The sequence below is a fragment of the Pieris rapae genome, chromosome 6, assembly GCF_905147795.1.
Source record: "Pieris rapae chromosome 6, ilPieRapa1.1, whole genome shotgun sequence".
Lineage (NCBI taxonomy): Eukaryota > Metazoa > Arthropoda > Insecta > Lepidoptera > Pieridae > Pieris > Pieris rapae.
Genome location: NC_059514.1, coordinates 7,057,081 through 7,083,641, shown reverse-complemented (window position 1 = coordinate 7,083,641; position 26,561 = coordinate 7,057,081). Strand labels below are relative to the sequence as shown.

General features: G+C 32.1%; 1 protein-coding gene across 4 annotated transcripts in view; it reads right to left on the bottom strand.

The window, feature by feature from the left end:
- LOC110991377 (apoptosis-stimulating of p53 protein 1) overlaps positions 1-26,561 on the bottom strand; it is a 176,068-nt gene that overhangs the window by 64,907 nt on the left and 84,600 nt on the right. For 2 of the 4 annotated variants that reach the window (XM_022256721.2, XM_022256723.2), the window contains one exon: positions 23,655-23,713. In XM_022256721.2, coding sequence (XP_022112413.2) covers positions 23,655-23,713 — 59 coding nt within the window. Of the gene's footprint in view, positions 1-10,319; positions 10,766-13,838; positions 13,888-23,654; positions 23,714-26,561 lie in introns of those variants that run through there. The other 2 variants (XM_022256718.2, XM_022256720.2) reach the window with 2 other exon arrangements.

Sequence of the window (26,561 nt, the reverse complement as noted above, 5' to 3'; positions counted from 1 at the left end):
GTATAAACTTTGTACCGTAATTGGAAGTTGATTGCAAAGCAAAAGTAAGTTACCCAATGTCTCTTGGAGTTAAAGAGAACAATTATTGTTAAGAGACAATAATGTCGTATATTACAAAGACAAGAGATCCAAAATATATTAGTTTAGAGTGTAATTGTTATATCATGATTATTGGTCAGTGCTATTGAAATGCAAACAATTTTTTTATTATTTGGTCCGGACTATACGCCTTACGCGTCGGGTAAGTAATTCTAGTTCATACTTGTATATGGTTAAAAATCTTGCTTCTTGTTGTACACAGCATTTTAAAAATAGAACGTGTAAAAATGCAGCTGGATATGTAACACATAATTTCAATAAAAAGTTTGTTATATACTACTTCCATGAATATAAAAAAAAATAAACAACTTTTAACAAAATTTATTTAATTTAAGTTGTTTTAATCTATATACAAAATGATTTACAAAATTATACTGCCTATGCTGGTATGAGCTCGTGCTACCGTGCCTGGTCTTTGTTAATAAACAAAGACCCGATTTCAGCTGAAAACACTTAATGAAATTTAACCCTCGTTTTAAATTAAATTTACAAACAAATCATTTATTAGTCTCTTAAGGTGTGAAGTGGAAATTCACCGTAAATAAATGTTGAAAAATTAGAAGCTTACACAGTTGTAATTAAGTTACCAACTACGAATGGAGTCTAGTTTATGTCAAATTAAATTGTGAAGTGTACATAGGATAGTCACTAAACAAAGATAATATCTTTATGAAGTTGAAACTAAGGTTGTGGCGCTTTTCGCGAGGTGCAAATTTTATTGATATCAGTTGGGTAGTTTAGGTGTCCATAGCGGACAAACAATGTGACACGAAATTTTTTATATATTAAGATTTGTTATACTTATGTGGTATATGCGAAAGTGAGCTTGTACTGCTATTAACGGGTCATTTAATGATAGAGTTGAGATGACCCAAATGTTTCTTTGTCTTGGCAGCAGATATTGGTGATTAGGTTATTAAAAAAACTCTGTATGTAGTTTTGTTTGATTTTTTAAATTCGATAAGACTTTAGTCCAAAGATAAGTTGTGGTTTCGTTTGGACTGAATTTCTTTAAAACTATTTTCAAATACTTAAATAAAAGCCCTATCCAGCAGTTAACCTATAAAGTTCTCTTGGAAATATATACTTGGTATTGGTGAAAACCCTTTTACCGAAGTTTAAATGAGAGTCACCTAACCATTTAAATGGACAGTTAACAGTTGGATCATTAAACTTTCAACTGGAGTGGGGAACTTGAACGTTCTCAACGGTATTCCGTGTCATTGTCTACTGATCCTGTTTAACTTAGTATTACATATTATGGTGGGGGATAACATCTCATTTTTTTAGAATGAATTCGCTGGATGTGAATGCGGGCTTAATGCGCGAAGACTACGCTAGCGTAGGTGTAGGCACATAAGGGACATATGATTCCTTTTATTCAGGAGAAAGTAAAGGCGAGAGAAAGGAGAGAGGCGAGAGGCGAGAAACGAGGCTCATTTTTTATCACAATTCATTTTAATATATTTCCTATCCTAGCTATATTAAAACGAATTGTGAGCATGTAGGCGGAAACGCAATTTCGTAAAATAAGTAATAAATTGAGCGTTCTTATTTGGTATTAACTTGTGTTTTGTTTTCTAAAAAAATAAGTTTATGAGTAATAACTACTAATTGTATAATTTTAACTTTGCAAGTATTTCACTTTTAGAAAGGTCGAACAGTTCACACATCCTTGTACATAAATAAAATACATACCAAGCATAAGTCAGTACTCAAAATCTGGACTTACCTGTAAAAAGTTAGTTAGTTAAATTAATCAGGAAACATGACAGATACATCACAAATACAAGGTATGTAAAAAAATATATGCAAGTTATAGTTATAGAAATGTCCTTAAACTGTTTACAGATAAGATTTTTTCAATACGTACACAAAAGACAAAATAATTACAATAACGATTTTAACAGACCAAAATATACAAAATATCAAACTGATATTTAAATAGATTTCATATGAACATTGTATCGATCTCCTTAAATCATTCTCTTTTGTTTCTTCGGTTACATATTACTATATAGACTTTAAGCCTTTGACTTACCGAGACATACGAAGTATCCAGTACATAATATGTATCACCCCTAATACAGGTTAATCCTGACTAATACAGGTTAAAGTGTGTGAAACGTACTTCTAAGAAACTGCTCGTGAGCTCTTAATAATTTTCCTATCAAATATTTAGATAATTGATAGTATACATAATATACTTGTGCCGCTATTAGTCAATTTATAAACAGCTATAAAAATAAAATGTTTCTTATATTTGATGTTGTTCGGTTCATTAAAATCGTTTCTTCATGAAACGAGAGTGATGTTTAGCGCGTATCACACCATAGGCAATCTCAATTTTAAAATATTTGTTTCAATTTAAATGCCTAATAACCTAGACCCGTAGTCACGTTTAAAAATAAGTCTCGATCTTACGCGATACCGAGCATGTAACAAACCTATGTCTTTAAACTTAACAGAAGCTGGTGAAACTTGGCTTCTAAGGCTTAACCATAAGACTTGTAAATGAGTAAAAATTAATTAGTTACGGAAAACGTGCCTCGTGTCGCTCAAACGGAAAACCCCATAATTGGATGGAAATGAAAAATTAGAGCGATTAGTCTGAAGGAAAATTTGTGAAAAGAAAATATCTTCGGAAGCGTATTATTTTAACGTTAACGAACCAACTGATAATATAGATGGTTTTTGACGCGTATGTCGACAACCTGTAACCTGATGAACTGTATTTTATACAAACTATAGTTTATGTCAACCTTTAAAACTATATATGTATAGCATGTTATACAAACCATCTGTTTTTAGGATCCGTTTAACTGAATATAAAATCGTTTTACTTTTTTAAATGTTATATGCAACAAGTTAACGGCCAGTTAAAGCGTCGCCAACTTGGAATTTAGTATTTATTAAATGAAGAATATATTTTATCGACAATATGATGTATGGGCAAATCGTATCTTGGAGTCTACAATCATCAATCACTGACAAAGAAAATGTAAGATTCTCTTGTGGTACTTTGAGCGATTGACGACCGAAATATTCTTGAAAACCCTTTAAACTTCTCTGAGATTGTTGTTTTGCTTACAACTGTAGATACATAACAGATTGATTTTCTTATGAGTGTTTTGTTACTTACCGATACTAAAATGGCAAATAAGTCCTATTATAGTATTAACCAAGATTAAGTAACGGCACTGATTTTTATGTAAGTAATTGTTTCCTTAATAATAAATGAATAAAAATATTTAGAATAATCAAAAATTTTATAAAATCGTATTTTCATTCAATTAATTTTTGCTAATTAAAAAACAATAATATTCGTCAACAAAGTAAGATCTTATAATGTTGATTTTCTCCGTTAATATTTTCGCATATTTCCGAAGTTAAAAGGAGAATAGAGCTACGTATTTCGTAATCAAAGTTTAATAACAAAAACTGGGGTAGATGACACAAAATCACCGCCTTACATTTGATATTTTGCCAAGAATAAAATTAAATCGAACTTCTCAGAAATATGGTTTCAGCAAAACAAACTTCAATACTAATTACAATTTATTATTTATATTTCAAATCTTGTTTAAAGTAAACTGGAATTTCTTCACTTAAGACAGGCTTTTGTATTTTTAAAACAATGATAATTATTTTTTTATTAACAGAGAAAAATTGAGTCAATTAATTTACTTTAGCAAATAAAAATTATGTGTTAACTATGTTCACTGAGACTTTCCTCGTACTAAAAACGTAACTAAATAATATCAAAATTGTAACTGATATATACACAAATTTTGAACGTGAGAAATCATATAAAGACTTACTTCGTAAAAAGAATATTTTATAGTATTTATATGTAATAAAAATCTCAAGTATCCAAACAAACCATACCATAAATATAGCTCAAACTTAAATAGCGGATTAATGATCAATTAATCACCACAGAAGCATTGCAAGATTTTCACAATAATATTATTATTGTCGGGAAGATGTAGTTGATGAAGTTACAGATGCATTCACCGTAAATGCTCTCAAAACTCTTGACATAATATTGTGAGGTTGAGTATAAACTGCTTTACTTAGTAGAAATACAATTGTTAGATTCGAATTGGTGAAAAAGTTAGTGATTAAGAGTAAAATATATTCTTGAACAGCCTAAAGGAATTTGAGTAAAATTTATTGATTTTGCCGTAAGCAAAGCCATCAGTAAGTTATAAATAATATGTCTCAATATTAAAAGAAAATATCAATTTCTAATTCATAAATCTCTAAAGCCAGAAAGCATTTCAAATCGGCGGAATTATACGAATATTCACTATAAGGTAATATGATCTTTCTTACTAAACACATAGGGTTGTGTTTAGTAAGATAAATATCGTGAGCACAGCTGCGGCTTATCCTCAACAGGAAATCCTTGTCATTTTCCAAGCCAAGCGATCTAGTACTTCGAAATTAAGAGCAATTCAATTTTATCCAGATATTTATAAAGAGTATCTTCACGATGTGATAAAATTATTAAACATCCAACGGTGCTACAACCGTATCGGTCAATGTATTTTCTGCATCACTTCGTTGTCCATCTCTATAAGCAAGCAGATAATCTCTCTCTCTTCATACGTAATTTCTCGGTTTGAAAGCTCTATCAAATATTAGGTGTTTAGTAAATCTACAAAACTAATATTGGACTTTCCTTTTTAAAAAATGATTATTAATCATATCTATTGCCATAACATTATGGTAAGTATATATAGAATACCGTAAAACTATCAGATAATACTTACTATATTTAAAAATTTGATTAAATTAGATTTTTAATAAACTTAAAACGGTAATTGAAAGCCATATAATATACAATGCTATATAATATATAAAATAATCTCCATATGAGGGTGTAGCAGAACTTTTATTGAGTGGGTACTCAGAGTCTCAGTAGTAGAAATGATTGGTCGATAGCTACAAGCCTTCCCTAGAAGCCTTCGTAGTTTAAACACATATGATAAATTATGTCTGTTTCATATGTGTCACGCCAACAAACTTTTCTTGGTAACATTATTGTATTGTGATAGAAAATGATTTGAAAGTCTGATGGGATCGTTAAATATAGTCTCTTCACTTGGGGGTTAAACAAACAACTGACTGCATTCGCTACATGTCATCCGTCATTATTTAATTTCCTTTGTTTTTGTGTAGCATTTCTCATGGAAATAGTCGGAAATAGTACAAAAAATCGGGGTCAAGTGTGGGAAGAGTGAATTGAGCTGTCATTGCATAATCTATCCGAGGCTAAGGAAGTGTGGTAACTTTAATCTGAATTTTGAAAGTATTTACCATCGCGATTTAATTTATGTCATTATGCAATCATACCGATATATTCAGGAAGTTACACAGACATTAGACAGAATAACTAATTTGATGAATTGTTTAAAAGTTGTTGTTAAAAAGATGAGTGAATCATTTATAAATTGTTATCGCCATTACCTTAGTGTTTTATATTGTTAAATCTTTTGCAAACATTATTTTTCAGTTAGTTTAATATTTAGTCAAAAATTAAAAGAGCAGAATTAACTCAAATTTAACAAATATTTATTTTATTATACTTTCATTATTGATCAGTCACATAGATATTTAAGTGAGATATTTTTACACTCCAACTCCCATCATTTTTTTCGAAGACTTCAACAAAGATTTAGGGATAATAATTTAATTACAATTATAAATAAGGACTTCACAGACTTAATTTAAGCAACAAAATTCTAAATTTCTTAATACGCTAAAACAATATACAAGTAATTATGGCATTAATAACCTAAAAGCTGGAGCAAAGTTACAATAGACGTTCATATAACTCCATTATAAACTTTTACGAAAATGACTGGAGTATAATGTATGGGCGCTATTTAATAACGAAATTTATATGAATTAGAGAGAGTAATTTAAGATTAATTATTTTTTAGCAACAGGCTCATGTGGCTCATGGAGCACGACCTCGAAATAGTTTAGCAAGGGAGGTTTAGGGAGGGCAATTCTAGTGCCGCAAATGTGTAGTCACAGTTCAGAATTTAGAATTTGTAGCTTGTCTCCCATGCTAACAAGGTAACATTGTATAGGCAAAGTAATGAGTTTGTAATGAAAAGAAAACCGATTCGTACGCATTTAAAAACAATAGCCGGTTTATTTTCCGGACATAAAAAACATGCTTCAACGCTCAGGTATGGGCTTCAGATTTCTGTACGTGTTTCGTGATCAATTGTTTTTTTCTTTCTCCGACAAACACACATCATCGACCTTTTGGGTCTAAGGGCTAAGACTCTCTTTCACGCTTTCGTTACGATGCTCTCCTCCATCATGCCCGTGTTTAATGTACTCATAGACATTATGTCCATTGTTGCACAACCAGGGTTCCAGCCTACGACTGAGGGGTGAGAGTTGCACGCCAAAGCCATTAGCTAAGAACTACTAGCTGTGACGATGGCACTTAATTAGATTTGATGTGTGTGCGACACTGATTCCAGTATAATATTCGATCACGACTATTCTGTGGAAATATGATGTATTTTTTATTGATTCCACTAGCTTCCATTATTCTTCTATATTCTTCTCTTCACTAGAAGAAAGATCACAATAGGCAATTCAATTTCTGTAGCTTCCAGCTAAAACTTGCCAACTTCAGAAACACATAAAGTGAGCCAACGATGAATATAACAGAAAAATGTGTCGTGTAATTACAATCTTATCTGTTCGAACATAAAATTTTAGTTTCCAATATTAACGAGATGCGTTGATGCATTGATAGCATGACAGATTACGTTATTTACATAAAAGTCTCGTTTTATTTATCTTTTGTATAATCTTTAATTAAATGTTTTGCAACGCTTAAGTATTTATTCATCGTACCATAGCTAGTCCTACTACAACTTGAGAGGGAGTTTTTGGACAATAAGTGAACCGCCATGTGTAAAATTATGTATTGAAAGTATCATTATACCGGTTTTGGTATGTACGAATCGTACTTTCTTAAAAAGCAATGAAATCTTCCTTCTATAAGTTTTTAGAACCGAGTCATTAAGCTGTAGTTGTAATTACATATATTTACATAATAAACGACGTATAACTTTTGAAAAAACATAATTTGTATAATAATACCAAACAGTAATGCTACACTCCTGTGTAAATTCAATCATATATGGGAAGAAGTGTATTGTCCTATTTTCATTAACCCAAAGTATTCTGTGCTTTTCAATATATTATTTCAATTACTGTTACGGGAATCGAACCCAATCACTAACAGTTCAGCCAATTCGACCTTAAACTACATACATATAACAATATTTATCGTAATAGGGAACATCTCGATAAAATGGTTGTTAATATTGTCAAGTGTCTTAAAATATTGCAAATGCCTGTGTAAAATATTATACCATGTATCGTTTCTTTATAGGACAAGTTTCAGTATATCATATTAAATCGAAATCGTTACAACCGCAGTTAAGAAACGGTTATATGCAGCAACGATTATCGTTTACTGTAACAGCTTGCCCCGCGGCTCTACTGGGTCCTATCTTAATGACATTAATCGTTTTCATAGTAATTCGCTTATTTGCTTTAGGTAGCCCTAGAAGATGTAAATTCTTGTAAATATTTTTATATCTTGTGGCCTAGTGGCTTAATCGTGAGACTTCCCCGCATTCGTAGGTTCGATTGACGCCCGATATTAACACTCGCTCGTATTGTGAAGAAAAATATCGTGCATCCGGCATGTCTTGAGTCTGAAAAACTTGACGGTTTTGTCAAGTATCAGGCGCAGAAGCCTATTAAGAAATAAAATTATCACGGAAGATTTACAATAATCTGAAGCCAAGACAAAGGGTTGTGGACAGCTACTTTTATAAAAAAAAACATATGGACCGACTATTACTATGTATATTAAAATTATCTTCACACTCGCGGATAATGCCTTTGTTTTTATAACAAGCACATCATTCAAACTTTTTTTAAATAAAATTATCCGATATTACAGACTGTTACAGCGTTCTGTAGAAAATAAAATAGGAACAAAACATAAGTTCGTGAGTTTCTATAAATATATTTTTCTGTCATATTTCAAACTTAAATTGGTGTCTTATTTTCTTTGACAATGGTTTTGAAATTCACAATAAGGAATATTTTATTTTGTTACAATAGATTTATTATTTATGTCAAGTTCTTTCTTTCAATTTTCTTTCCTTACACTTGAAGTTAAACTTCGAAAAATCTTAATGGAGCATCATAAATTATTAACTGCGTTTTTTTTAACGTTATGACACCATTACCATCGATACGATTTAAGTTTTGAAATAAAATATTTGATGTAAATTGGAATAACAAAAATATAAATTTAGATACAAGTATAATAAATCAAATATCAATGTAAAATATATTCTAAAATCTGGAGGATGGAGAAATTATTATTCAATTTTACATTAATCATTTCATCCCTCGAAAAGTTTATAATACAAGGCTGAAGTGGATGGTATATGTTAAACCAGGGCTTATTTAATATAACAACAAATATGTAATGTGCACTTTTATTGGTACCTTAATTTTTATATTAGATTTATACAATGTATCTCGCTCTCTCCAATGAGTTATATCGTTGACGACTCTGGTCCAGTATGGCCAAGGTCAGGCTTATGTCAACATGTGATGGTCTTCTGGTCCCATCTCTTGGATACCAAAAACTTACCGATTTACACCTCCTGATGATTCATCAAGTTTGCATATCAGCAGATGACCTTTCCATTTTAAGCAATCTATCCAAGTTATAATAAACTTTGTTTTTATTCTAATATCCGAGTTACTGATTTTGTTACTTAGATATAAATGTTAAGAAAATTATAAATAATTGAATGCAACTGTTTTTTTTTTTCATGAATGAAGTAAGATATTTTCCTTTCGCGGTTAAACAAATGATGCATACATTTTTGACATGCGAATAATTTGTGAAAACGCGTTTGCTCTGAACAAAATCTCAGGAGAAATCAGTTGGTTAAATCTTTAAAAAACGCGAGCAAAAAAGTGAATGGAAATAGAGGCTTTATTTGACTTCAAACGATTTGTACTCTATGAAATATTTATTCCGTGGAGAGCGGTTCCGATTTTAGTTTTATTTGTTTTAACCCTTGACGTAAAACGGGGCTTTATAACTTCGGCATATCTATCTGTGGTTTTGAAAAGGAAGCAATTTCTTTTATTTTTGTATCATTCACTTATTTAGGCAAATCGATTTGTACAAACTTATCGTTTTAATCTTTTCAATGATGCAGTGTGGTCGAGTGGAAAGGCCTGCATCATTTAAGCGAGTTTCTGTTTTTGGTACTTACAATTTCTTGTTTGTGTGAAATTTCACACATATTTCTGTCAAATCCTTTTTATGAAAAGCTCTCAAGAGTTTGGTACTCATTCTACAGCAAACATAAATTTCTGAAGGCATCTATGAATATATGACAATCAAGTGACATTTTTTAGTGTAGTATCTAAAGATATAAAATATTATAATATACATTTATGTTATAAACGGTCACTTTCTAATTTAATAACAAAATACTAATTTGTGTAAAACAATCACTGTTATTCAAATGTGTCACTGTTATTAAAATCATAATTTTCATCTTCATCCAGAGTAATATAAATTAAACATAGCGTAATAATTATGAACATCACACGGCGTGGAAGTTTTACCATTAAAATTATCTCATTTATTAAAATTGCATTAAAGTTATGTATGTTAAATTCATATATTTTTAAAATCATTTTCAGGGTTTGTATTTATTTATTTATTTATTAAGTCTACAACATCTTTTATTATGTATCTATTTTTTATGTTATTTATCATATTATGAAATCTACTGATAGTTTATAAAATCTATCTTATATGTACGACAATATATTTAGACATAAGTTTTGCAAAAAAATACTATTAAAAACATATACAAGGTAAGACATACACACAATAAAATAAAATTACCTTATATAAAATGAAATCCAATACGTTTTTGAGTCCCGTTTCTTATTATCAGTTAATATATCTTTTACGTAAATTATAAAAAAACTATAAATTAAAAATCTTTATTGTCTTCTAACGTTTAATCTGCAATGCCACTATTATATAGTCAGCATAATTTAGCCGGCGGAAATTAAAACTTAACGTTCTTAATTTAAATTTTAATAAGCTTGAAAAGACCAACCTTTTTAAGTCCGGCCAGTCTCAAAGAGCGCTGCAGCTTCGCCGCTCTAGACGTCGAAAGATAAACAATAGGTACTGCCTCTCCCGTCTCTAGCGAAATATCGAAGTCATTAACCGCCCCACATAACTTATAATCCTCGTTTCCTCCTTCCTCTTTGACTTCACCAGTTATTGGATCAATGTAATAATTAAACTTAGTTTCGTCAAAGCTGTTTCTATGACTTTTAATTTCTTCTTCCGACGGATATGATATCAAATAGTTTTCTTCTTGATTGTCTTCGATTATAATTGAAGGTGTTTTGGAATCGAATGATGAATACGAATACGCACATTGTAAGTCGCACTCCATGTTTGTATCTGATAATATAGTGGGCGTTGAAAGGATCTCATTACAAAACAAATACCGATAAATCATTTACCATGATTATTTGATACACAAATACTCCATAGTACATTTTATAAAATTTTATATAACCTTAAATTGTCTCTTACCGTACCTACTGTACTTTAATTAGATTAACAAAAACGTTTGTATAAGTTAAAATTGAGGACGGCAAGATGATAAGAAAATTGCTTATCGTAAAGCGAGAATTTTTGTAAATAGAACGACATAATAAAGAAAAGCAGACTCGTTTAAAATTAGAACAGTTGGTAATAATTACCGAAGAGATACATTAAATGGTTACAAAGATTAAACGATGACTCAGAAAATGAAAACCAAGTCAACAGTGCAAAATTTTAAATAAAAACAGCAAGGTCACGAAAAATTATTTAGCCAACGTGCGTGAAAACAGAATTTTTCTAAAATATGACCGCTGTGTGTTTGAATAATTAGCGCAGAGGACCCTCGTCACAACTCTACACCCTTCTTGTTGTCAAAACATTTAACAACTTACACTGATACGTAACACAATATTTTTGATCCCAACATCTGTTTTCGAAACTATTGGTTTGAAAACATTACCTTTACGCAGAGGATGATATAACCCCAATATATTATAACTTGTTTTGACTGCAATAGTAAGATAAGTATGATCTTTTTCGAAATATTTACTATATACAGAAAATAATCGAAGGCGAATTCGAAGGCCTCTAAGGAAGTTGACTTCCTACCGTAGAGACTGTTTGTACTGACAGTTGACTCATATATTCCTCAGTGTGAATGTACCAAAACGGATTTCCACTTCAAAAGATACGAACATAGCTATGAACATAATATAGGTATATGGGTGGTATTTAGCCAATGTTGGTACACTAAAGAATGTATCCATTGAAACAATCGATGTTTAACCTTTACCAACAATGCTATTATTATAAGTTGTATTGCCAAGTTAATAGCAAGTTAAGTTTGTCGCTGCAACGCGCTGTAGCCGTCTTAAATAACATAGACACAACAAGCATACCCAAGTTTTGCTTTACAAATTCAAATACATACTGAGACGTGAGTTTTGTTCTTGTTTAGTTATACAAACACATTAAAGTGTACACTACAAATCGACATTAAAACTATTTGTTGTTTTTTCAATTACTGCAGTCTTTAGCCAGATTCTATAGCACACAAAAGAGATGGTAAAATATATGTTAAAATGCTAAAGGATGGGTTCAAATTTGTAAAACACTATGTTCTACATATTTTTACGATGGCAACTATAAATTAAAACTTAATTAAATACTTCGATTGGATAAGTAACAGTTTTCAATTTTAGGTAAAAGTAAAGTCGTGAAACTCAGTCAGCTGCAGAAACATACGTGTTATATACTCTATTTAGAATTGGATCAATGAATGATGGACTGTCCAGACACAAAAAGATACTAACAAAACCAATGCAATGTCGTTGCCCTGCGTAATTGCATTCCACAATATCAGTTCTAATCATGTTCTATTTCCTCATTCTTTCTCGAAGATGCTTGTTAGACCTGTATAGCAAAGTCAAGTTAAACTTGATTATCCAAAACTGTTTTCAATAAATATAAGATAAAAATTGCTTTATGCCGTAGTATAAATAATAGTTTATAATTTTAAATCCAAAACAAACTCTTTTGATTAAAGATTCATTTAAAACAAATATATTTTAGTAAAAAGTTAGAGTATTGGTAATATCGAATTTGTTTGAATAGAACGAGTTTAGGATTTATGCAATTTCTGAAAAGCCATTCTAGCTTATATGACATTTCTGTCCCGCTTGTTTCAGTACACATTCAATCATTTTATTGCCTGGAATCGAACTCGAAGCTCTGCATATTAATTTTCATTGGCAACTCGACAATTTTATTTACTGTGGTAAACGAACGGTAATAGGTATTACTATTACCGTTCGTTTACCACATAGTTATAATACACAATAACAAAATAAATTAAACGAATGATTCTGTGAACTAAAGAAACAACAACATAATTATAATCATATTGGGCAAGACGCAATTCTATAAACAAAAAATGCCTAACTCTAAGTTCCTTGAAAGCACGATAGAGGAGAGTAGGCATTCGATTTATCACAGTAAATTGTTGGTATCTTATAACTTTTAATATATTATATGATATGAAATGAGATTTACCTGCGCCGACAAAGGAACTTGAAAACATTTGAATATTGCGTAGAATGCGAAATATTAAATAATCGTTTTCCAATTCACGGGTTTGTAAGGAGTTCAGAAGGCATACTTAATGTTGTGTTTTGATGGCTATAGTGCACTTAATATGTTGCAAATTCTGTAACCAATAAGTACGATTTCAAACGTCTACTGGATATGTGTATAGCGTCATTTATCATTTAAAGACATACTTTTGACTAAGACTTCCGTTTTAAAGTGCTTTATCTCTATTGGTATAAAATTTAACAATTGGGGATAATTTCTCATAGTACCAAAATATACATTAAACAAACTAATGCATAACCCTTTACCGGCGAAAACTTTAATGTACTTTTCATATCGATTTGATAATCCACAAGAAAATACACTTATAGGTGAAGAATATTTATGTCTGTAAACACATTATCCTACAGAGCAGCTATTGTTTATATGAGTTTGTTAAAGAAGCCTTTTACTGAGAGCTTATAGTATGATTTTTAAATTAGGATTTCGAAGAAACAATTTATAAGTAATAAAGACTAAATCTAACTACTTAAATATTTATATGAATAAAGGGGTTGTGTATATATAGTATCTAAATGAATAACAATTTGCAGTGTGTATATTGTAATACAATTCCAAGGCATAACTCACACATATGTTTAACAATAATTGTCCAATAATGAAATATTTATTTATTTACGCTTTTATAAAACAATTACATAATAAAAACGTACAACGGCCGGCCATTACGCTACTAAGCGATTTCTTCCAGGCAACCCGAATTAAAGGCTTCTTTATATGTACCTATATAGGTATATACCTTTATGTCACCTAAGCACCGAAAGACTAAAAAAAATATTGACAGCAAATATAGGGTATATGATAACTCGAATTATCGTTTAATATAATTACACGGAAAGAGACAAATGAAATCCTTTAAACACACCACTAAACACTTCAAATTCGCCAACGACTGCGCACACGCCGCGCGTCGGATTCAGACTGAACGAATCTAAATCTGAAATAAGTGTATTTTCAAATTTTCACTTGCTGTCAACATCCGTACTGACTCATTCTCATATTATATTGAGTGGTATTATAAAATTAAAATCTGTATTAATAATGAATAAGTCATAACTCAGAATTAATCAAAACTAATGAAAGCGAACTCATTAAAAGATGTACTAGACATAAACAGATACTTTAATTCTTCTATAAATTGCGAATTAGAAATTAATATAGACGAGATAACTATAGATATAGGTAGTATTTTTTTATATTAAACTACGGTCCTCTGAATGTTATTCTATACCGGCGAAGTTCTCAGACGGTTAAATAAAAATAAATTTTCTTTCTCAAATAATCTTTAAACCACAGGTCAGACCAGATACAATTTAAAACCGCTGTTTCAAAACCACATATACGTGAAACCGCGACCTTGTCTGCGTTCGCGGCGAATTTGACACTGTGCCAAGAGTCAGAATGCTCAGAATATCAGCGAGACCATTGAACACCATCAAAGTAAGGGCTATTTGAATATCCGCTTTAAGTGTAAATATTGGCATTGATTAAAACAAACAATATATTTGATGCACTATATATATAACAATATATATGATGGATTATATGTTACAGATATCAACATAATTGTTTATTATCACGCTAAGTACTAAATATTTAAATAAATAAATTAAAATTCCTTTAACTTTATGCTAAACGTAAAATAAAAGAAACATAAACATTTTTTTAATTACAAGAATATATTATAATTAGTTAATTATTATAAATAGGTACGTATCTAGACATTATATATATATAAATTACACTTTAATTAGGAACCTCCTTCACTAGTCTCTATATATGCCTCCTCCAAGGATTTTTTCTCTTACAGACACCACCTCAGTGTAAACCAGAAGTTTTCGTGTACAATCGTCATTGCTCCGCTTGCTTTATGATCTTATCCTATCTATGATGTGACTCGATTTGTTTATCATCATGAAGCTTAGCCACGTGGCCCGCCTACTTCCATTTTATTTAATTAAAATAATGTACCATAATAAATAAATCAATTCAGAAGCTAAAAGGTTCCTTAAATGACCTGTTAACAAATCGGACATATGATATTTCATAGTGGATTGGCATTATTCTTTATAAATTATTATTCATTTACCACTAGCGATTATTCGACGACTGTAAGTAATTTTATTTTTCTCTTTATTTATGAAGTAATATTCAAATAGAATGTGGAACAAAACGAAAGCTTATATGGTTTCAAAGTTGAACGAGTCGATAAACATCAATTACCATGCTTAGGTTCAATTTTATAGAACTATTCGAATATATTTATTATAAATATTCAGGAGTCGGTTAAATTCTTAGCCAACTTCTCTAGGCATTTCCTTTTTCAAACTAGCTAGATATGGTTAACCTTCTAGTAGGCCTGGGTGATACAACCTCGATTTTTTTAAAAGAGCATACTTCTACTTAATCTGCCGGCAACGCACCCCACGGGGTGTGGTAGTTTTTATGTCCGTCCCGTTCCCTCGTTTATTTCCATCATTATAAATACTTACTATATAGCCTATATTATAGAGCCTCAGTATATACTAAATATTCATACCCCTTTTAAGAAGCCATAATACTCATTAGCGAGACAATTAACACGCCATTCAATTGCTTGTGACAATATCTTTCCATTATTACCTCATTTATTATTATAATCGTGTTAGCATTAGGATCTCATTACACATATTATATAGGACGCAATTATGTTTGCTTAATTAATAAAGCTTCATAATTGTAAAACATAATTATTGTTCATAAGAAATTAATGTTCCCGTAACCTTTATGCTTGTTATATACTTAATGTTTAATACCCAAAGCCAATAACCTATCTCAATCCATGTATGACCATCTGAGATAGACAACTTAATCTAAATATTGATAAAAGTGTACTAATAACCAATCGAAGGATTGTAACAGCCAGCTGTCGATAAAAGGTATCCATGGTAGGTCGGATCGGTGTATGTGGATAGACATTTGTGTATGAAAGTGACAGTTCAACTGTGCCAATATCCTATCTTAAGATTTTAACTTACACAAGTTTTTAAAATAATTAAAAACCTATTTTATATGTTTTAAACATAGACCTGATAAATTATAATATTATTTATACGGTTTTATTTACTTTATTTGGTTTATATTGATTATTAAATATGTGTGCAAAAAGCGAAGGCATTCAATCCGTCGCCAAAAATGGATTGTCTTCGTGGGATTTGGTTATTGGGATGCAGATAGGAGATCGATCATCTGTCGCGGTCTGATCTTTCGATCATCACCATCAGATAGTTTTCAATCAGAGATTGTGGATTAATTTTGGGTTCGTCTTTCGGTAAAGATATAACTTAGTTCTACATACCAGTAACAACCATGAAAATTGCATGTAAATTATAATTTTCTTTTTATCTATTTTGTTAAACCACATACAACAACGCCTAGAAATTCAGGTAAGACAATGATTTTCCTGTCCATCAATTAGAATAACAGTCGTGATCTCGAGCGTCCAATTAGTGGGATATTCTTTTTACCTCACTCAATGCTCTGAGAAGGAATTAGTGGTGGGATCAACTGGAAATTGAATGGTACTTTCACAGCTCCCTGTTTTCTGTTAAAAAAGGTTATATAAGATAGCCTTACGGTTCGGGTGCCTTAATACAATTTATGTATCCCCTAAAAACTGTGAAATGTAAAGTATGACGTATTTAATGTTTTAACAATTCTATAAAACTGTAAACAACAGACAAAAGTCACGAGTATTTTCTTAATTTACAAAGTATGTAATGTATTTTTTTTATAATAAACACTTTATTAACATAACTAAAATTATCGCAATAGAGATGAAAAAGGCGGTCTTTCTACTACCAATTTTAGACCAATTTCATCCAGACAATCCAAACTATAAATTAAAAAACAAATATAAAATAGAGTTTTTTCTGTCCCGCTTCATTTTTACAAACAAATTGTTGCCAGCTGAATTCGTTAGCTAGAGTTAATTAAACGTGTACGCAATAACTAAAGTAAGATTTCTGGATATCCAGAAGAGACTCGCGATAAACTTAAAAACAATATTTAATTTTAATAACAATTTACTCCTTTACTATTTAGTTATGTGTTAAAAGTAGTAACTTGACTTTTCAATTCATAAAGGCCACAATTACGATCCTCGCCAATAATCGGATACACTGCACGTTGCATGTGCGAATTTCCGATCTCGAATGAAAGCATCGCTCAACAGCTTTCAGACAGTAGCCAATAAAAATTAGGTAAATTGCCGAGCGCTTAAATATTTTGTCTCGGCACGCAAATTGTTTCACGCGAACTTCAACTTTCGCACGCTACCTTTTTATAACAGAAGAATGTTAACAAATTGATGCGTAAAGCCTGTATATTATATGGTCTCGGGATAAATATTAAAATACTATTTTAAAGCAAAATCAAATTAAGTTGGCGATGGTATTTAGATGTCGAAGTAAATTTATATAGCTAAAAAAGCATCCATTTTAGTAGCATCCATTTCCTAACACGCTGATGTCTTTTTGGGTCTTAGGCACGGTGGTGTTCCCCAGCGACGTTATCCTCCGCCCTACTCGCACCAACACGTAGACTAAAAAGTCCAGGGATGAGAGCCGGACGATGAAACCACTAGGCCAACTGTTAAAATAAAATTTGTCTACAATTTATCCTGTATACTTCATGGTAAATTTCACGCCTTTCTATGACTGTTAGAAACATCGCTCTCTCCGCTCTGTGACATAATAAAAAACAGTTCGTTGTAAAAAAGCAAATGCACTATTGTAACACCAACACTGCACACATACTAAAAAGGGAAACACACATCTGAACATCTTTGTTACATGCGCTTGATTCCCTTCGCTTAATTTTCGCATGCATTTTGCCGATACTCTGTAACTTCCAATAGCGACAGCGATACCGATCGCAACGTTTCTATATGCAATTTCTTTGTTCTTCGGATACTAATGGTGGTACTAATCCGTGGTGCTGATGACACCTAAGGATCGCGTGATATAAACACGGAAGTTACGAAATAAATGCCCTGTTAGCAATATACAAATGCTGTGTTCTCGATAAAGATACGTTTCGCCAATATACCCTGTAATGTATAAAGGCCGGTCCAAAAAACTTTAAGAAGATTTTCTTCAGGATCAAAATCTGACATACTAAAGACGGATTACACACATCATACTTCTTACATGTATTCTAAAATTGAATTACAAATGACCAGACACGAGAATCGAGTCATTCAATAAAATTGTCGTCGGATCATCAATCTAACAAGTAGGATACTTAGCCTAAACTGATTCCATTTATACATAGTATAATAAAACAAGGTATGAAATCGCTGTACCTATATACTAGAGTTTTGCGCTACTGCTTATAAGTTGAATGTTTCGTTTGTTAAGATGAAGCATTTTATTAGTATTTACGCCGTTTAGTCAGCATTAAAACTATTTTTTTCTGTGAAAAACAGAATGTTGTATAATAAAACATTAAGAATTTTTAATGCAAATTCCAACCCTATTGAGCAGGCTTAAGTATTTCATTTTAAAATTTGACCGTTATACCAGCGTAAAACAATAAAATCTATAAAGCCTAATAATACCCGTTATTATTGTACACTACTGTACATATTTATGAAGTCTTCGAGTGATCTGCGATTGATGGCCAACCATTCATCAGGCGAAAATCTGTCAACGCGAAACCTTTTGTATCGCTTTTCTTTTTTCCTAAGAATGATGAATTGGCCTCTATTAACCCTTGAGACAAAGGTAATATAAATATATACCACTGGAGAACGCTGAATTAGGGATCCCTAAATATATTTACAATAATAAATATTTTTTTCTTTATGTGCACAGATCTACCAAGACACCACAAATTAGTATTCTGTAAAATGTGATTATTACACTTTTTTTCGATGGGATAAGAGGTAAACAAGTATAAGATATGTTGGCGAATCTTAATCTTAATGCGCGCATAGAAAAAAAGTCCATTGGAGCATATCTGGGGATCGAACCCACGTCCTTAGCGATGGGAGTCGCACACTAAGGCCACTAGGCCAACACTGCTCATTATTTAAAGCTATCTGAATTAAAATAGAATGCACCAAAGTATGTCGCCTATACTAAAAGAATTCTGTGTAATTACGACAAAAATGCTTAGTTTAAACTACTGTTTTCCTAATGAAGATACATTCCCTGCAAAATGAAACGGCAGCGTTATATACGTATTACGTTTGTTTATTTTATAAGGTTATTCTGAAATTAAAGGCAGTCGGTTTTAAAATTGTATATCTTTCAAACTTATACGAAATATTTAAATAACTCTCAAATTCTAGTTGTTTTCAGCGTGGTCAGAATTTTATTATGATTATCGAATGTTCATTTTTTTATATTCGAGGAGACATCGAAATGTTGCCCTGATAACGCCATCTATTACCGAGAAGTTAATATTTGCAAAATTCAGCTAGTTTAGATTATGATCGAAGATTGGTTAAAAGTTCTCATTTAAAATTGCAATGGGAAAACAACAGTTATATGAAAAAATTACATAATGTATATTAAGAAGTTTAGCAGTAAAAATATATTTATGGAACTTTTAGAAAAACCAATCATTAATCTTTAGTTGACCATAACAAAATCAACGTTTAAAAAATATTTGTAATAGAACAAGGCTCATCTGATATTAAATGATATTCATAGACGGCGCTGTCTATGAACATGGACTCAATGCCAGAAGGCTCGCGACCGCGTTGCCAGCATTTTAAGAATTGGTACACCCTTTATTTAAAGACCTCGAATTTGATCCACATGGTGGTGTTCCGCGGAAAAAACTGCCTTAAATAACGTTCTCTCCGAAACGAGGGACGCCAAGATGTTCCGGATGGAATTTCGTATTCTCCATCAACCTGCGATGAAAATCTAATAAACTGGTAATAATCTAAACAAAAGTTATGATGACTTTATAATTAATTGGCTCGTAGCCACTGCGCTTACACGGCTCCACATTAAAGCGGGTTCATTATTGGCATAGTTTTCGCACTTCCCACATCGAATAGTCAAGTGCACCTCCATTTCATTGCCCTATTTCAAGCTGTTCAAAGCCCTTAAAGTTTGAATGCAAATACTCATAATACGTTTGTTGGAAAACTACGATGGTTTTGTGAAAATCGTTTTTCCGTTTACCTTTAATTAACGAGCTCGATCATGAAACGAAATTCGTTTTTCGATATATAGGTCATAACTTTTGTTTTGAAATACGGAATTGGGTATTCCAAATAATTATTTCAAATTGCACTGCTGAAATAAAATATAAAAACAATATGAAAGATGTCGAGTGTCATTTATAAATATTGAAGATCTCGAGTAAAAAGTAATCTTTTAATCCTAAAGGTTTTCTAAATCTGGCGTCAGTCAATATCAGTTCGTAACTAATATTTTTCTTTGTAATTCCCATTTAAATTAAAAATACATTTCATCACCGGCCAGTCTTTATTAGAAATTTATGAAAAGAATAAAAATACACGGCCCCAGAGATTACTGAAACTCGTCGCAAGTCGGAACATTAATATTATCACTGCTTTGATGGAAATCCTCTTTACTTTTTGATATACCTTTTCAAAGGGATTTGTATTACATATAATACAATAAGCTGTAGGATTTAGTGTGATCATACTGACTGAATAATGATTAAATAAAAAACCCGAAACAAAGTAGTATATAAAACGCGTTAAAACTCGCGAATAGTATCTAGATCTAATCTAAGTTATTGTACTGACATTTAGCTTTTGTCACTCTAATTGATAGCAGATTAACTATGAAATTGACGTAATAAAATTTGAATTTAACAGCAGATGGCACCATCAATCAAAATTGTCAATACGCGTGCAGTAGTGACAGTGACACAAACGTATAAATGGTATTTTACATTGCTGTAATTGCACTTCAGTACAAACTGTATGATAGTTTTGTGATGTACTCGTATACGTTATGATCTGTCAGTTTTTGATAACTTAAACACTTAAATTTCGCATACATTTTTTCGTACATTCGTTTAATTAAATATTAATTATTTATACTGTTACCATTACGATAACCATTCGTATCCATTTTACGTATTTTTTACGATCAAGGTCCATTTTATATAATAAATATATATGCCATAGGTCTGATAGGGCCTTCAGGTTGTTGGGCTAGTGTTGTTTCGAGGAAAGGAAGTAAAAAGATAGTGCAACATGAGGTGGTCCCACCCAAAGGAGGGGCATTGCTCACTGTACCCCGGTCAGCAGCAGTACTAGTGACATTAGAAAAGGAAGCTGAGGAAAATGGTGTTACATATGCTGAGGTTATTAAGAAAGCAAGGAAGAGTGTAGCTTTACCTGAGTTAGGCATAAGTCACATAAACATCAGGCGGGCAGCTGCAGGTGGGCGTCTTATTGAAATAGAAGGCGAGGCATATAAAGAAAAGGCAGATTTACTCGCCAGTAAATTAAAAGCTGCGCTTCTTACAATGGCGAGAGTTAGTAGGCCAGAAAAAATGGTGTGTCTCAGGGTTAAAGGCCTTGACGATGCAGTTACTGCCGAGGACGTAATTGCTGCCCTGTCGAAAAAGGCAAACTGCGCAGCAGATTTAATAAGGTGTAAAGACATTGAAAGGCGATACAGAATAAGAAGTGTGCTTGTTCATTGCCCAGTTGCAATAGCAAAAATAATTCTTGAAGGAGAGTGCATAATAGGATGGAGTTTGGTGGAGGTAGTTCTTCTAAAATTACCCCCATTGCGCTGTTATAAATGTTTGGAATTAGGACACACACGGGCGTCATGCACATCCACGGAGGACCGTAGCAATGTGTGCTATAGGTGTGGAAAAGCTGGACACAAATCTGTCAGATGTGACGAAGCACCACATTGTGTTATATGTGCAAGCGAGAATGGTGGCGAATCACGTGTTAGGTGCAAGAAATTGCAACCCTACTGCAAAGACTTCTCAGACGATGTCAATGTAATGGAAGATGGTTGCTACAGCAGCCAGTCACGGGGTCTCTTGGTAGAATGCTTACGCGAGCCCAAGTTACCCCAACAGTGACTTGATTGGTGGGAGGGGTTTAGTGGGTAGGGCTTTTAGAGCGAGTCCCACACTCTGTGCGGAAATGCATTCCCCTCAATAAACAAAAAAAGGTCTGATAGGGCCTTACACTTATCTACTTTAAAGACTTTTTACACAGGCGCCAAGACTTGTAGTCAGCGAAATGTGGGAATAACAAAACACGAAAATGAGAACGCGAGTAAACAAGAGGATAATCTTATGTAAGCATGACTAGACTAGATGAGCTATATTTTGATCTGTAACTGCAAACTATTAGTTATTTAGAAGTGAAAAATTACTAATAGTTCGCTGTGGTGTGGTACTATGGTTATGCGGTAGCAATTGGAATTAATTATTAATTTGAAATAGTTAAAGAGACCGCCGGTGTGAATACATCGGTCATGTTGGGGATTGTCCGGGTATTTCGAATTACGGTACAGCTAACCGCAAATACAACATATAGTTTTTATGCTTTAACCAACAAATCAAACAGATTAAAATAGGTGACTTGAATTGTGCTTATTACCACGGTTTTGCACAGGTAGATTGTGTTTTAGTGAAATATTTAACGATGTAATTGCGCGCATTTATTACTCAAGGTTTCAAATGGTTTACAGCAGTCGCAGTCAGGGAAGGACTACTTGACTGGCTGGCGTGGCCTTTTTAATTAAGAACCTTATCTTGCCTTTTAGTTTTAATTTAAAATCAAAAAACTACTTAACTTCACAAATTTGATAACATTTTGCCCTAACATCTGATATTATTTGTATCGTCAGACATTGAAAAACCGAGAAACTGTTTGAGACGGTATAACCGTCAATATACGGAAATAAATTAATATAATGAACCTATATATGGCTAGATTATTAGTTATGTCATCAGATTCTGGATTGTAAATATTTTTTATTGTGCCACCACGTACGACAAACAAATATTTATATACTCAATGATCTAATGGGTAATCCATTAGAAGTACGAAACGTCCCTAATGAAACTTCACGATTTCACTAATGGACAGTGGACACATTAGTTATGCATAATTAAAACCTTATCTATTAAAATATAACCAATTCATTCGATTTGAATTTCGTAATGTGTCGGATAGGCTATCAAGATTGGGTCATATATTTCACTTTAAAGGGATCTTTAAGATAAATCACGAGTCATATATTGGCTTACCTTCCTTAAACGTTAGGGAGAAAATGCGACATATTTTCACCTTTGATCGACAATTTTCTGACATACACATATGAACTCCAATCGGATGTTAAAGAAATTGATAAAAAATCGGCGATTTTTGCGCCACATTTATTTGGTCTATTAAGTTACAAAACGTGACACGTTTTTAATAAAAGTAATAAAATAATTGAAACGTAACCAAATATTAAGGAAATGATAGGATAGAATTAACGCTATTTCCGTTTCCGTCTATAGGCTAATTCAATTTACTATGCTGTGCAATCCGCTCAAGAATAATTTGAAACGCAAATACGAACTTTAAATAACATTTTACTGAATATCGAACAAATAGTTCGCGTTTGAAGGGATTGACTTCACCAAATCAGCGATATTCTAGAACTAACAAATGTAAAATACACACCAATTCCTCAGGTGATCCCGGTTCCTTCATACCATTGCTCTTATCCCAGCTCCCCGTCTCTGTAACAAACATGAAATCATTAAATACTATCACTGCTTTTCTACTATGTATTTGCGCGTTGTTCCTCCTCCAATGCATGCCTCCTGCTGATAGAGGACAAATCTTTGTTTTTAATTTATTTTATTATTCTTTATTACATGTCATAATGTGGAACATGGTGAAATGGTTGCAGCTCCTTACATACACTTGGCGATTAAAAAGAGTTGCGGAGAGTTTATTGCCAGTTCTTCTTTTCCGTTCTATTTCCTTGAAAAAATGAAAAAATGAAAATGAAAAATATTTTATTTCTTCAAAAACGGTACAAAAAACATTCCATGGTTGCGACCCTCAATTAAGTGTAAAAACACCTGTGTTAGAAGGCCACGCTCTTCCATAGCAAAAAGATTTTCGTACCATAGGTATATTTATAAGCAAACTTGTAAACAAGAATGTAGTTGTGATTTCTGTGATTCATGAAATGAAAGAAATGTGTGGTGAGTGTGTGTGTGTGTGTGTATTTGTGTGTGTGTGTGTGTGTAGGTAACAGTGCAGTGCGTGCAGCTTTATCTGGGGTACATCAAAAGATCCTCAGTTTCTGCATAATCTAATGACTTTAACCATTCAGTCACCCTATGTTTAACTTCATGTTTATTTAGCATGTAGATACCAAGACTTCCATTTACCACTTTATACAGATGCTCAGCTTGTATTTTATATTGACGCCCAGCAAAACTGCTCGAAAAACTGGTCAACATGACAACTGCATCTTTTCTTCTTTTCAAAAGATGGGCGGGATCAGGAATAATGGAACTATGTTTTCTGAGTGTTGCATGAAGAACATATAGTTTTCTAATCGACAACAGGTCACAATCTTTATACAATTTCTCAGTGGAGTACAATCTAGGTTTAAAGTAGGCAACTTTTAGAAGAGCCCTCTGTGATCTTTCTACATCCAAAAACTTGGTTCTTGCGGCACTGCCCCATACCGTAATACAATAAATTATGATTGATTGCGCAAGAGCCAAGTAATTCCTTAATTTGGGAACTGGCAGTAAATGTAAAATTGGGAGCAATCAATGTATATTTCTTTTTTGACATTCATAACACTATGTTACCTACATGAATAAATGATTTTTGAATTTGAACTTATTATACATAATAATTAACACCGTAATGTATTAGACATGCAAAAGTCGTTTCTAGGTTTTTGACAAGCAAAAGTAAAAGCGCGAACTTTGCCCTACCACGCACAATGTGGCCAAGTTACGTGTCGAGACTAATACAATGATAATCGGTGATGTTGGAGCATATTTTATTGATTAGGTTTCGCTGCGGCGAAACTCGATAATAAATATAATATTTTTCAGACAAAGACCAATCGTTAGCAGGTTAATTAAAAACGTGAAGCGGCTGCATGCGAATTAATTGCATTTATTCAGTGACATTTAATTTTAAGACTGAACTTTGCAATCTGCTTTTATTAGTAATCGTTGTCCAATGAAAGATTTGATATGTATTGTAAAGAGCTCTTAGCCATCGAATACACTATAATTTGAAGTTTTCAATAAATCAGGCATTATGAAAGTATAAAACATATTTATTTCTTTATATTTTATATATTATATACTTATATTAATAGTCTATTGTTTTGACTTAGTCATGCAGGTTTCTGCTCTCTTACCGTACGAGCAAGAGTTTATTGTGTACCGTCAAGGGCATTTAACTGCCTATTTTTATTTTACTACATTCAATTTGATAAGCGTCTATAAATAATCATACAAAATCAAATATTACCTTTAGTGTAGACAAAGGTGTCGTATATTATAACAATATTCAGCGATTGCCTATAAATCAAATGTATTATAGAACACATTACATTGTCCCAATTTGAAGTTCATATTAACTGCATAGTAATTTCTGCACATTTAATTAATCTCGCAGATGAGCCAAAATTTCACTGCGTAGTGATATTGAACGATTTATGTTCATTACAATTTAAATAATTCTAAAATGGTTATTGTAATGAGATGTTTAATATAAACCGCTATCTTATAACCAATAAAGTATGTTATTCGTTTTTATATTAATTTACATACAAGTCGGTAGTTTACTTTATTTTTGTAAGACAGCCGTAGCCAGTCATTTTTAGTGAATCTAAACAGTAGGTAGAACTGTAAGTCATCTGTCAGTCAGTCTTATTAAAATAAATGAAACTTGTGTTTTTACCTATCCGAAACCATTACATTTTAACCCAGAACGATAACTTATGTGTCATGTCCCAATTTAATTGCAAAGTAAGCCAGAACTTAGACGATTTTTTCTTAAATCCTTCAATGAGCCAAAGTTTCCAAATATTTATCTAGCTAATTTGGGCACAGTTGCAGTATTATGTCAGCCACTCTATCAGATTAAAGGGTCACGCGCACGGAAGTTGACATCGTTGACACTTTAATGATAGTTTATGCATCGATAAAATCTATATCGCTTTCGAAACTTTCGCTGTCAACGATTGGCTACCGTAAAATTTTAACTCACGTTTGACTTATGTAAGATCCCTTTGTTACTTTTACTTTTTTGCAATCTATAAAATGATATTTCGTCAATGTTTTAATTGTCTAATATTTGGACTGCGGCTCTTGTGTAGGCTAAATTAAAAGTATAATTTATTGATATTTCTAAAAACAAAACATAATACTAATACAATTATATAAATAATATAAGTTAAGCTTCTATATGTATTTATTATTAAGAAATGTGTATTATTATATATTTATGTATTTATTCTAAATAGCGCTTTCGACGTATACATTTACGGCCTAGCTGAGATAAAAATCGAAATTTTACAATACTACTTATATCATTACTTCT